The sequence below is a fragment of the Patella vulgata genome, chromosome 8 (assembly GCF_932274485.2).
Source record: "Patella vulgata chromosome 8, xgPatVulg1.2, whole genome shotgun sequence".
Lineage (NCBI taxonomy): Eukaryota > Metazoa > Mollusca > Gastropoda > Patellidae > Patella > Patella vulgata.
Genome location: NC_065886.2, coordinates 30,273,755 through 30,288,721, shown reverse-complemented (window position 1 = coordinate 30,288,721; position 14,967 = coordinate 30,273,755). Strand labels below are relative to the sequence as shown.

The window sequence follows — 14,967 nt, the reverse complement described above, 5'->3', positions numbered from 1 at the left end:
ACCGCAAATTTTTTAACTTATATTCATCGTATGGAACCTGATTTTAGAAAGTCATTTGCCTTAAGCGAAATCCAATCAAATATTTATTATCGCAGGTTTTCATAATAAAACATGTCCGGGCAAACTGCCCCTCAAAGCACAATGTATAGTGTATTGCCGTCTTCATTATCTCAGTCAGAGCAGAACAGTAGGACGTTAAATCCCATTTCAATTCATTTCATAAATGCAGAAGAACTACAGTGGCGCCATGTGTATGCGCACAATCCTCGGGATTTTCCAGTCTAGCCCCCCTCCACCCCCTTCCAGTGGAGCAGGGTTTGGGGCAGAGTCCAGTATGATTTCAAACACTTTCAAACAGTACACCTTTTGCTCCAGTCAATCTTCAGGAAATGTGTTTTATGGTGTAATTATATCGTTTTATGGCTACTTAATTTTATTTTGATGACATTATACCGGACTTTATACCTGACTTTAAACCTAGTGGATGTTTAGGATGACCGCTCAAACACTGTTACGGTACAACTACAACTTAGCCAGACCTATCCTTGATTGTTTGTTCGTCGGGTTTTGTCAAGAATGCGGATTTGTGCGACCTGAACCTTGAAAGTGCGTCACGTCTTCAGAGATGTTCTCGGAAACTATAAAGGTTGGGTAAAAGTTTTTAATTGATCCTTTTATTCTCACTGAACACAAGATTTCTACTGTTGATATTTTAGTTTAATATTTTTTCAAAAAAAAAAAAAAAAAAAAGGTTAAATAATCAATTTGAGTATGTTTTAAAATTTATCGTGGATAAACTCCAAATGACGAGCAGCTTACTAATATATACAACTTAGTAATGACACTTTAATGAGTTTTATATACTTAACAGCAAAAAACGTCGGTACGATTTCAAAATCAGAGAGGTACTTTAATCAAATCATTCCAGAAAACGACTTGCTGAATGGATTAAAGCAATTAATTCATCACATTTTCAAGACATTACGAGAAGATTTAGAGTCCGTACACAGTCTATACTTCACATCAGTATCTGGTGTGTCCACCGCGAGTGTCAATAACAGCAGCGCAGCGTCTGTACATGGAGCGGACCAGACGATTGATGAACGCCATTGGCACTCGGAACCAAACTCTCAGAAAAGCCCGGCTCAATCCATCGACTGTGTTTGGTCTTGGTAGGACGTTATTAAGCCTCCTCTGAATTTCATCCCAAATATGTTCAATCGGGTTTAAGTCCGGACTAAGGGCTGGCCAGTGCATAACATAGAAAGTCCAGAGTAACTCTGGCAGTGTGGGCACGGGCGTTGGCATGCTGGAAAACGTTGTTTCGATGACGTGCGAAATGTGGTATGACGTGGGGTCTGAGAGCTTGATCGATGTAGCGCACTGCTGTGATGCCGCCTCCTCTCCCTGGACCAAGATGTTAGAACACCACAGGACTCACTCTCAGGGTGGATCTCACCATGAGTCTCGTTCAATGACACATTGGTCAGAATAACGCTGTCCACGTCGACGCCATATTCTGGTCCTGCCATCTGCAGTTGATACGCAATACCGACTCTCATCTGCGAACAGAACACTTTGCCTGTGTCGCCAGTTCTTGTGTTGTTGGGCAAACTGTAGATGTTCACGTCGATGGCGAGGATCGGTCCACGGTAAGGTCTACGGCAATGGATGTTCTCTCTGGTGAGACGTCGGTGCACTGTATCGGTACTGATGGGTCTTCCTTGTGTTCCCATTGTCTGACGTGCTGTCTCAGATGCCGGTGTGAAGGGATTCTGTACGTGCTGTCGCACAACATGGTGGTCTTATCGCCTTGTGGTAACCCTTGGTCTACCAGTTCGGGGGCGATCATCCGTGGTGTTGGTGGTCTGAAAGCTTTGCCGAAGCCTGTAGATGGTCCAAACATTGACCTGGAAGTGATTGATAACGGCTTGGGCAGTGTGACTTGCGTCGAGTCTTCCAAGCGCCTGGTTCCTCTGACCTGTCGTGAGTCGTGGCATGCTGCTGCCGTTGTAGTGTGAATGATTCAAGCCGGTATGGGGGTGCATTTTTTTAGGGCTGGTCCCGGTGAACAGCACGTTCAGCACATTATCATCTCAGAAGTCAGGTTGCGTTTTTGAGAACATTTCCTGGGTTCAGTTCTGTGTTTGGGAAGGAGCCTTATTGCTCAGGTAAAGTTGGACATGTGGTCACAAATATACAATAAAAACATTTGGCAAGTTTTATGCAATGCGTCTTTTCAGAGTAACATACCAACCTGACGATTATATTACTGCTTAGTAAATGTATATTTACTAAGCAGTAATATAAACGGCAGGTTGGTATGTTGTACAACTTACTAATGACACATTAATGAGTGGTATACAGACAACTTACTAAGAACACTTTAAGGAGTGGTATATATATACAACTTATTGGTATATATACAACTTACCAATGACAATTTTTTTCGATAAAATGGTGAGTATTATTCTAGTTTTAATCTAGAAACATGTCTATCATAAACACAAATACAGCAAAACATCTTCCAGATTAATAATCTTTTACTGACATTTAATAACTAGATAGAGCAATTAACTATTAACTGATAACGCGGGAAGATTGCTGTTCGAAACGTCGCCTAAATAAATTAGTAGCTGTTAGAGTTTATCTTAAAACTATGTTCGTATCTATGAGGCTTTAAATTGTTTAAGACGTAACTACGGTTTAAGTAGTTAAAGGGAGATAACTCCAGTAACTGGTGGAATGTTTGGGTTTTGACTAGTAATCCTCTCCCAATTGACTTAAATGTTAAATCCACGTCATGACCCAGACCTGGTTAGTGAACTAGCGTATACTCACTGAGCCATCGTGGCGTGGCACAAGATCCACTAGCAAATCGAAACAATGAACAACAATTATATTTAATATTATCAGATAAATTATATTAGTTATATATAATAAAACATAATACATGTACAATATGATGACGTAATGAGTTTATACAATGGTTGAATGCAGTTAGAATATTCGTAAGACGGATCAGTTAGAATATTGTTGGACGGATCAGTAAGAATATTTGTTGGACGGATTAATTAGAATATTTGTTGGACGGACAAATTAGAATATTTGTTGGACGGACAAATTAGAATATTTGTTGGACGGACAAATTAGAATATTTGTAGGACGGACCAGTCTGACGTCATAGGGTCAAAAGTCGCTCGTACGACCCCTAACACGACCTTATAGTATAACTTGTCAGATCTTCATGTACTGTAGACCATCGAAAGATTGGCTTTTAACTGATTCTGTATGCAATCGTTAACATGTCCATAATCTTGTTGTTTATTTATGTTTATATTGTCACTTTGTAAAGTGCACCTGAACATGTTATATGAAAGGGCGCGCTATAAATATGCTGTAATAATAATAATACATCCAATCTGAAACCGAAACCTGTCTTTGCTTGATATGGTATTTTCCTGGAGTTCTTATTACTCGTGGTAATAAACTCGTACCAAAATCAAGGATATCCAGGATAGAAATTTGTACCTAATATAAATTAAGTTCCCCACTGCCGGTCTAAGCAGGACCGGCAATAAAACTGTTTTTATTTGATGTAAAAAAGAAAAACAAAATTCGTGACGACACAGACCTGTAAAATTGGTAATCGCCGTCAATTAGTAAAATAATAGTAATATAAGTTAAACTCAATTAATCAGTACCAATACAAAAACCCGTGAACGAATTCCGGAAAATCGACTGAAATACGACAGCGAGTGGATCTACCATAACGAGAAGTGGTATCGCATGTTTAGAATATTTGTTTTTTATCACGATATTGTTGTAGGAATGTATCCAATGTTAATTGTTTAAATTCTTCCCACTGTATATTGGCATCTAATCGATCTATTAAGTCTTCTTGACTAGGAAATCTTTTAGCCTGAAATAAACATCAAGTTGAATTAGTCTTATTCAATAAAAACAAAGGGCGAACCATGTGCTGGATATTTGTTTCCATAATGAATTGAAATGGGGTTTAATGTCGTATTTTTTTTGTACCGACTGGGCTAATAAAGACGGGCATATGCCATACAGTATGCTCTGGGGGAAATTTTGACCGGCCTATAACTTATTTTATCCCATCAGAACGACTCTGCCATGGAACATTAAAATCCCGAGAAACGTTCTTTGCCAACACCCCCGACCCACACCACTTTTCCTGGCTAGGGAGTCTGCGTCATACTCCCTGGGCCATCAAAGAAGCCGTCGCAGCCAGCCCGCTTCTAGCTAGGGTCAAATCGCAGACATGTGTTTCCTAGGAAACCTGCGAGAGGAGTCAAACCAGAGGTTCATCTCGCAGAATTAAGAGACCTAATCGCTTCCATTTGCAAAGTTAAAGGCACAGAAGTGTCTCAAGAGTAGCAGTATCCAGGGTAGTATCAATGGCCATACAGGCTCCACCCAGGCGTTGTTCCTGGGTACAAGTACTAGAACAGTGCGTGCGCAGTCTGGCCTGTATTGCCACCAGGGTTCTGATCTCGACAAAGCTAGATTTATATATATAAGAAGGATTTGATCATGAACGGCTGGCAGTTGGGCCTGGGGCCCCACCGGCTGCCTGACCTCTGACTTATCGGTTCGATATTGTAAACCTTCACAGAACTAGGCGTTGTCTTGCCAACCGCAATTGCTTCGCAAAGCCACTCGACACGTACCTTTAATCTGATTAAACTATAAAGGGCATCGTCACAATGTTTCATGAAGTATTTCCGGTTGATTTGTAAAACCTCACAATCACCACTAACCTGTAAAAACGTAATTTCATAACATTATTAATCGACATGAAATGAATTGAAATGGGATTTAACGACTTCCGAAATAGAACACGTTGATTAATACAAATTGCTCATCAACATCAGGTTGGATCCCTGGTTAAATGTTACTGTACTCCCGGAAAGTGTAGAGTGGACGTTACCTCTCTCTCTCTCTCTCTCTCTCTCTCTCTCTCTTTGTTTTTCACTGTTTTTCGTTCGAGAGACAAATATTTATTTCCTTACCAGACTGACTGATGGTCCCATTTCATCAGCATCTAAACACGCTCTTAATCCCTGAAATCACATGTACAAATACATAAATATACAAAATAAATAAAATGGCGTACAAATGTTTTACGTTATCTCGAACCTGACGGCACTTACGCCAAATATTCGAATTAAAAGAGATTCATATTCCATATAAACACGAGTTTGCTTCATCGTCTCTAATATCTACATCCCTTGAGGATGTTGGGTGGCTGAGTGTTCAACGCTTGCGCTTTGGATCACAAGGTTTTTCATTGAGTCACGTGGTGTGGTTTCGATTCGCCTCTTGCATGTCACACGGAGTACGGTCGCCTGCCCAACCTCGTGGGTTTTCTCCGGGTCCTCCGGTTCACCGTACGCGCAAGCGAATGAGTAAAATAAAACTAAGCCATATGTTAGTCTCGAAATTGTCTATTTTGTGTCAAGTGGATGTTAAACTCCATTTCTTAATTTCTACTTCCCTCGAAAACAACGTTATATGTAATTTTTGTAAATAGTAGTATGTACTTACGAATGTGTGACCCGGATGTAATGTCTCCACATGAACAAAGGCGGGAAACGTTGTTCTACCAACTTTTACAAATTGTTCTGGCTTAGCACGTGACGTCATCGGTGTCCTCATGAAACTGCCAGAACGATTTCTCATAGGTATCCCTAGTCCTAATCCAATCGACGGTCTACGGTCTCTGTTCAAATAGCCGACCGCCCCCTCCGGAAGGTCCGTTAAATTCAAACAATTATCACTTTCTTTGTGTTCATCACTGTCATTCGAGCACTTTGAATTATTGTCTTCATCCTCCTCAGTTAATATTATCTGCGGTAATCTAGTATCTAATCTCACTTCCGGTTTAGTGACGACACCAGTCTGGGGTGTTATAGGTAAACTAGCAAAAGCGGCGGCTATTTTGTGAGCGTTAAAGCGCACATCTCTTGCTTTACCAGGTGGGGCCGATTTGGCTCCTGCTCTCATGGCCGGATGATAACTGCCGGGCTTGTAAGACGATTTGACTAGAATAAAGAAAATATATATTATCTTATTAACTGAAATATAAATAAAACGAAATGCGTTTAACGTCCTGCTGTTCTTCTCCGTATACGCCATACAGTGTGCTATGAGGGTAATTTCGCCCGGACAGCGGTACTACGGTCTACTCTTATATCGAATTCCAACTGCCAATGGTACAAGGGATCTTGGTTTTTCGCCCCACCAACCGAACGACTATACACTGTCCCTTGGCACGCCCGTTGTTTTGGGAACCACTCTCTCGGCCAACATCGGGAGCGAAAACGGAACCTCCAGGTTAGCGACCCAACTTCTTTCTCACTGAACCGCCGCGGCTGTGACAGAAATATATAGTTGGATATCAATAAGACCATGTAGCTGTATGATCGTTATGTTATTATCCCTAGATTTTTTTAGACGATTCCTTGATGATTTTAAAACTGAACCTCATCAAGCTGCTGCTGTAGATTATGATCCATGTGATGACCACAGCTCTTTCGTTGTTTTATTCCTTCATCCTTCTACATATTTTATTTATTTTCAGGGTTTATTTAAATTATGTATTTCATATTGTAAAGCACGGGACATTGAACCCTGGAAGTTGTCAGCCATAATGATGATAAAGATACTTGAGGCCCATCTCTGAATGTGCCCACTGTTTTAGCAGCACACCTTCGTTCAGTGAACTAGGTAGAGAATGAGGGACAGGCTGTGAGAAATCATATTGAGATTAAATGTGTGGAAACGTTTGCTTTCTATAAAAGAGCTATTGACTGGCTGTACTGGAATACATAGGTACTCTGTCTTCTATAAACAGGCCATCGGTTGTAAGGGAGTAAATTTGACTTACTGTAGTCTCGATCTTCTATAAAATCAAGCATCTGTTTTCTACGATAAAATGGCGACTGTTCATTCAACATAGTCTGAACTTTTTTACGCCTGGCCTTGACATCTACAGGACCAGGTGATAAATATTTATATACTCTAGCTTCACCCTGTAATCAGAAAATAAAGGGGTTGGGTGTGGTGGGGATTTCATTATAAAATCATCTGTTCCCTTGAACGTGACGAAAACAGGTGGGTGGTGCCAGTTCTGGATTTACCATTAAGCAAAGTAAGCAGATAGGAGGCTGGATTTACCATGGTACAGATGGACCAGGGCTATTTAAAATACATATAAGAATGGGATTTAGAATTTCAAATGTATAGTGAAACGTAACTTACCGATTTAATAACATATATCCAATCCACTTTATTACTATCAGGTACAATAAGTCGTCCGTATCTATATAAAAATAAATCATGAATAAGAAATGAAATGGTGTTTAACGTCCTATTGCTCTACTGCGACAGGGCTAATGAAGACGGACATAAGCCATGCAGTGTGCTAAAAGGGAAATGTTGCCAGGAAAAGCGGCACTATATGACCTACTCTTACATCAAATTCATAAGACCCCGGATTTTAGTCCCATCTCAGCCAACACCAAGATAGAAGGCATCCAGGTTAGCGAGCCAGTGTCTTACTCACTGAGCCATCGCGCCCTGCCCACTAACAAAATCACCTTAATTACTGTTGGAGACAGTAATAATGATAGTGCAATAAACATAATCAGGAAGGAGAATGTATAATCCTAACAAGTGACAAAATAGAAAATTCATTAACAAAAAGAGAACTTAACAATACGAGAGTTCCAATACATATTGGATAATAATAAGACTTTCAATACACAGCACACGCCCCCATTGGAATTCGAACGCAAACAAGACAGCCTCACCCGTTGGAACAATATGAGCGTTCCCATACACCACAGAACAAACTTTCATTAGAACAGTGTGATCGTTCCAATACACAGTGAAAACTTTCACCGGAACAACATGAGAGCTCAAATACACAATGTACAAACCGAGTGGAACAATGTGCGAGCTCCAATATTTAGTGTATACTCCCATTCGAACAATATGAGAGTTCTAATATCTATGTTATTAAATTCGGCGGATAAGCTTACCTCATCTGGTTTGAGAAACGGGATGAGATATGCTTTTTTTCTTATAGGCAATGACCAGAACATTCAAACATTGGCATTGTCTTATCAATTTACCTGGTAAATGAATATACGGTTTGGGTTAATATAAATAACTTACTTATATTTCATGACCGTCCATGTTCCTGGGTTCTCTCTCAGTCTATGCATGGGAAAGTGTTGAAACACTACATCTTGTCTGAAAACGAAGAGGAAATGTAATAGTTGTAATATTTTAATGTTTATACAAATAGGTCAATTCCCAATGTGTTATTGGGATTACAAACGTTAATTTGTAACGTCATAATTAGCATCTTATTCATGCTAAAAATGGAAAGAGTTAGAAATGAAATGGGCTTTACCTCTTACCTAATACATCTTTAAGTGGCCTGGACAATAAACGTCAGGGTCTGACAAGATCTCAAAAGATGTAAGGCATCTCAATTTCAGGAATATATTTAAATATACAAAGTAAAGAATGGGAAGGAAATGAAATGGGGCTTAACGTCCTACTGTTTTGCTACGACTGGGCTAATGAAGACGCGCATACGCCATACATTTGCCCAGACAGCGACGCTACGGCATAGATCAGATGAACTAAATAATATGTTATACCTACTTGCATATATCTAAGTTACTGGCATTCATGGCGTCGTCTGTCATACTGAATATTTCCCAATAATCCTGAAATAACAGTTACATGTGACCCGATCAACATAATCCAACATGGCTAATAACAAAGGAGTGATATTAAAGTGGCAGTAATAAAAGGCAAATAATAAAAAGGGATACTAGTTAATAATAAACATAATAATAAACAGTTAATAATAAAGGGTGGGAAGGGGTAAATAAAGAGGGTAATAATAATAGTGGAAGGGGTTATATAATTATATGTGGTATAATAATAATGCGGGAGTGGGCGATGTAATAATAAAGTGGCTAATATAAATTAAAGATTGTAATACTAATGGGGAAGGTTAATATAATTTACAAATTAGTTGTTTTGTTGTCTATAGTTCGTATTATTTCGTTAGTGGTAGTATGGGGGGATAAATTTGTATCCGCTTAAAGCTTCCGGTCGTTGAAAACTGTAATTTTGTGGAAGTTGAAATATTAGTCCAACTGGTTCAATTCCGTTCATTATTTACAAAGATATGATATATTGACAACACTCAACTTCTTCTTAATTCATTATTAAAGATACATTAATCAAGAGCTAAATCCTATTGCAGGTCTTAAATGTTATATAAATTATAAATTAATTAACATGACAAGACCGCAATCAACCCTTGATGCCATCGAGTGGCCCCGATTTGAAGTAGATTAGAACGGTTTGGCCATTTAATGACTTAATTTAAAAATGTGAATGCAAGAGTAGGTCTCGAATGTATTAGTACCTTGGTTACGAAAATCTTGTGAAATCTACTGTCATTTAAATGAAATTTTCAATATATTCATTTTGCATTATCTATTTTTGAAATATTATGGCATAGAACGGCCAGCTCTGTATCTAAATCTTATATAATGTATCTTTAAATATTGAATTCGACTATATTATAGAGTGGATCAAGACGCGAAAAATCCGATATGCAAATGAATATCTGGGAAATAATCTTATTTACTATACTGGGATTTATTTTCTGTATAGTAAAAATAAATATGACTACATGTACATTAAAAAAATATTGGTGAACTTTTCGCGTGATTGAATTGTAATCTGATAATCATAAACACGTCAACAGAATAATAAATTGTTACCAATTAATGGGTTATTCAGTCGACCATTATATCGTAATGAGGTTAGTCATTATCCTTAATCGTAATTTCATAATTCGTCGAGTACGTGTAAATACGTTACATGTATTTATTAAGTCACGTATACAACCTAAAAGTGGGGCCCCGGTGGTGGAGTGGTTGGGAACTTACCGCGGGTTAGAATTCCAGGGACGAACCTCTCGAGAATTTTCAAGCAGGAACCACGGTGCCGCAGTGAGAATGGCAATGACACACTGGTTCTCGGGGGTAGTGTATGCGTTGGACTACCACTTCCGGTTTGGACGTTATACTTCTTTCAACCCGTGCAGCGCCAAGTCATCCGCTAGCTGTTTATATTTATAGGAGAGGGTTGAAATAAGACACGCCTGTTTTACTCTTCTGCACCGACGGCTAAGGAATTTAACCCGAACCGAGAAGCTACGACTAGACGCTGTCATTGACAGTGAAAAATGAAAAGCCAAATCAGAATGACCATGTGGGTTGATCTCAACGGCTAAAGCTCAAATTGATTTATGTCCGAATTTTAAATTAAGTTGTGGTAGACAACATAAAAATAGGTTCCTCGCTGCGATATGAACAATTCGTAACATTGAAACTAGTTACACGAATTTAGTAATTTCTAGTCGTTAGGATGAGACAAAATCCGAGATCCCGTGTCCAAGTTGGCGTGCACGTACAAGAACCCTTGATAGTTGGAATTCCCCATGAGAGTAGGTCGTAGCACCAAATGTCCCTTATAGCACACTATATGGCGTATACCCGTCTTCATTAGACCAGTCGGGGACGAACAGTAGGACGTTAAACCCTATTTCATTTCATTTAATGATCTGGGGCATATTCATGAAGACTTAAAACTAAAAGGATGCGGCCGTTTCATTGTTTGAGGCTTAAAAGCATAGTGCAAATATTAGCTCTAACCCAATGAGAAGGCTACATTCTGAAAATATTTTAGTTTAGGCTTTCGTGAATACGATCCATGATCAATAAAACGAAAATGTCCAAATGGATAAATTAAAATCTAATAAATAAAACATTTTAATTATCATCGACGAAAACAGAAAAATATAAGAAATTTACCTAAATGATATCATTTTACTTAACCTCAAGATATCTTCAAATAGACAACAAAAGCAACTTAACCTGAAGATGTCTCCAAATACACAACTTAAATTCTCAAAATCTCTTTTCGAACTCAACAAGATTCAAGTAGAACGTATAAATATCCAGTTAAGTATAGGAATTATTGAAATATGTGTAATATGAGATATATTGTCAACAATTAGTAACTCTATGTTATGATCAAAATAACGTGTAACGAACCAATCACAATACGGGCACCTGTTTGTCGCCTATATATGGATATATATCTTCCAGAAACAAGCGCAGATATTTGTTAATTCTAATTAATCCTATTAATAAGGTTAATGACGTTGGTCACCTTATGCGACCCCGTCCGATCAGATATTCAAAACCAAGTACAAAAACAAAACAACTACATTCATGACAAACTTTGAACTCTCAAAATACACTGGAGTCACCAGTGTATACGGCGCCAAATCACTAACCTAGATTTTCAGGTGTGGCTTCACCCTAGATTACAATGGTGTAGTACAAAGGCCTAGCAAGCAGCTGTGTGTAGTCGTTCGGATGGGACGTAAACACGCTAGAGATATATACTGGCAGCTATTGGGTTATCCGCCGAAAAAAATGCACTCCTTTTCTTTCTTTACGGATTTTTTCCGTTCAGATAATAAAGTTAGGGTAAACGAAAAGAAATATGTTTACTTAGAAACAATAACGCAAACGAAATTATACTTTTAGACATTAGCTCAATCTAACTACACAGCTGAATATCATATAAATGTATTGTATACACAGGAGAATATATATTATCTAAGCAAACAATAACTGTTTAAACTCACCACAACGTGATCGTTTCTATACGTCTGAAATACAATTTGTTCTTTCAAAATCACACCATAATTAAAATATCTTGACTAAAGAATATTTCTGTCCTACAAAAACTGCTAACTGAATTTATAATTCCGACATAAATCAACTGAAACTAGATCTGTTGAGACCAACTTTGACAGAAACTACCAGAGAGTGGATATGTTTCACAAAGATGGACACCACGTCATTTTCGACACAAGAAACCTAGCAATATGATCACCACCTAAAAGCAATTTTAATCTGAACTGTGAGGCTGTCACATAATTCAACACGGAGATTACATTCTACAATCCAGATTCACTTAGTTCATATATGTTCCAACAAAGTTGTCTGACACATTGATCACATTGACAATCTATATCGGACTATACTCCCATGCTGACATGTATTGTTGTTTCAAGATGTACGGAAGCGTATAAAGGCCAATAGCGAGATAGAAATGAATGAAATAGAGTTTAACGTCCTACTGTTCATCCCAGACGAGGCTGATGAAGACGACACACGCCATACAGTGTACTATGAGGGTTGTGTTACGTGCACGCTAATGTGTACACAGGACCTCGGTTTCGTCCCATACGAACGACTATACGCTGTCCCTTGTCAGGCCCTCTGTCCGGTACTACTGACAAGGAGGAACCACGTCGGAAAATCCCGACGAACTTGTCGACCAACGCAGGGATCGAACACGGGACCTCCGGGTTAGCATGCCAACATCTTGCTAACTGGGCCACATGGCTCCCAATAGATAGGTATCGCGATATTCATGTATGGTAATATGCCAACACACTGAGCTCGTTGGGATGGTTTTACCCTGAAAAGATCAATTTTGCCGAGTTAAATGAATTTACACCTTATGGTGTATGTCTTCATTTCGTTTTAACTGCTATTTAATATTGCTGCTCTTAAGATTCGTCTTATACTATGGCGAAATGGGATATGTTGGCAATATCTTAACTCAAACGTTCGCCTTTAAAACAAAATGACGAAATACAACATATCGCGTTAACTCATTATGTTGACATTACGATATTAATATTGCGGTATCTATGACACTGTTGACACCTTTACGCTTCCATAGTATTGCTATTCCCAGAGGCATATAAACTTTAATTAAGATATGTAACCCAACGCCGATTGTAATCTATATAGCAAACAGTAGCCATTGACACAACTTGTAATACAGTCTTCTGTCTTCAAAATATGAGCTGAAATCTAACCAATAGAGTTTGAGCGACGTAATAAAACAAATTTATGAAGATAATATACGCTTTGTAATACACCATTCATTCTGCACACAGAGAACTATCTACTTGCAGAATAGATCTCTGTCCTGGATTTCAGCCATATTCAAAAATTAGTATCATATCTTATAATGGGGATCTAATCCGTATTATATCTTTCATAGTCACAAAGAATAAACATATACAATTGCATTAACTGGAAGCAGAATAATTATTGATTATACTTAGTGTTTCCGTCTAAACCCGTCGATTTAGGAATTTAAATGTCGGCTAACAAGCTTCGTGTCTGTTTTTAAGCGCAGCTACTAATAATATACTAAAGGTTTTTTCTATACTTAAAGTCGCTTATTCCGGTCGTTTATTTTTCGGAAATATTTCAATAATTGTTTAATCTAAGATTATTTCAAATATGATAATTAGCTAAGTGTTCTCAACTTATTACATTTATGCACGAAACACATCATTGCATCTGAACTACTTTAACCATGGAAATCGTATCCTAATTGATACCACTTCTCATTTGAGGAGTCCACATAACTTTCAAATTGTAAGACCGAGTAAGGTAAAGTGGTCAAGGCAACCCTAAAGGCGTGAGTAAGACTAACATCTGAGGCATTGTTGTCAGGAAAGCCAGTTATGGAAGTCTCGCTGTCCGTCTACAGTAAGGGAGAAGACGTTCGATTTTGTCTGCAACATCAGCCTCGGTGGAGACGGACTTTAACCCATTAGCTACTAGTAGTAGATATTTGATTGTATGCTTCGCGATACTCCCTCTAACTATAAGATCAATAGTAGATTAAGTCAATGATTTAAAGATTCCAGTGATTGATTATTGGTTGACAGTAATTACTAGGTTTTGTTACTAGTGTATTGTAGCCCATGACGTTATTAGATATTCTTTAGACCTAGGTTATTAAGAGACTTCAATTTATACTGACAGGATGATCCATATACTTCACTTCAAGTAATATAACGAGTAACCCAAAGTTAAAGACGCAGTAACGATGAGTCATTTTTATTTTTCGCTAAAATATCGAATTTATCACTGCCCAATCCACGCCAATATAGACTCCGATTTATTTTTAAACATATAATTAAGACAACAAAATCAAAATACCAACCCTAGATAACCTTCCAACGTATATTTAATTCGATTTAAATTATGTTCGCCCACAAGAAAATGGCAGCAGGCGTATTGTATAGCAAGCAGCACAAATCATGAACGACTAGATGTTCTTCCTTGCCAGCCCCCGTCCTGTAACCAATGGCAAAAACGCTGAAAAATCCAAGGAACGTTCTCAAACTAGACTTGGATCGAAACCGGGACCTCCTCGTTTGTGAACCAGCGCCTAACTCAGTTAGCCACCATAATACTAACATCTATTTGTAAATCCTTTGTGAACATGTAACGTAATTAGGTCGAATCTAAAATTATTGTCTACTGATCGACATGCTGAAATATTTCACGTCCACATATTCCAATAAATTTGTCGATTCAAATGTAAATAAAGAATGATACAATAACAGTGTGGTTAAACACGTAAAACTACATTAACCCCGTGGTTTAACGTGTAAATTACTCACTATTCTATGTAAATAAAGAACGATACATGCAAATTATTCTATGTAAATAAAGAATGATACAATAACACTGACGATAAAACTACTCACAATTCTACGTAAATAAAGAATAATACAATAACACCGTAGGTAAAACTACTCACTATTCTATGTAAATATAGAAGTTCTGTTTCAATCTTTGTTATGATGGTTCGTCTTCTATTTCTACCACATATTAAATCTTCTTCCTATAATATATAGATCCAATACATTATATTGCTTTAAACACAATCTTTTAAGCTACCACAACTACTATTACGAAAATGACGACGACTACGAGTACGACCACT

At 38.0% G+C, this 14,967-nt stretch overlaps 1 protein-coding gene across 1 annotated transcript; it reads right to left on the bottom strand.

Annotated features, from left to right (window-relative positions):
- Positions 1–2,961: 2,961 nt before the first annotated feature.
- On the bottom strand, positions 2,962–11,070 carry LOC126830617 (uncharacterized). Its single transcript, XM_050561024.2, has 9 exons — positions 10,941–11,070; positions 8,707–8,771; positions 8,209–8,286; positions 7,291–7,351; positions 6,917–7,061; positions 5,575–6,071; positions 5,040–5,090; positions 4,698–4,787; positions 2,962–3,922 (listed from the first exon to the last, which is right to left on the bottom strand). Exons 2-9 carry the CDS (start codon positions 8,748–8,750, stop codon positions 3,794–3,796), a joined length of 1,095 nt encoding a protein of 364 aa, XP_050416981.1. The 5' UTR covers positions 8,751–8,771; positions 10,941–11,070; the 3' UTR covers positions 2,962–3,793.
- Between the last annotated feature and the right edge of the window lie 3,897 nt (positions 11,071–14,967).

What these genes read in the sequence shown, in the direction of transcription:
- LOC126830617 (XM_050561024.2), bottom strand. Translation starts at nt 8,750, where the DNA reads ATGACAGACGACGCCATGAATGCCAGTAACTTAGATATATGCAA. An exon ending in GGATATATGTTATTAAATCG is followed by an intron (nt 7,062 to 7,290) that starts GTAAGTTACGTT and finishes TTCTGATTACAG; the next exon opens with GGTGAAGCTAGAGTATATAA. An exon ending in TACATCCGGGTCACACATTC is followed by an intron (nt 5,091 to 5,574) that starts GTAAGTACATAC and finishes ATGTGATTTCAG; the next exon opens with GGATTAAGAGCGTGTTTAGA.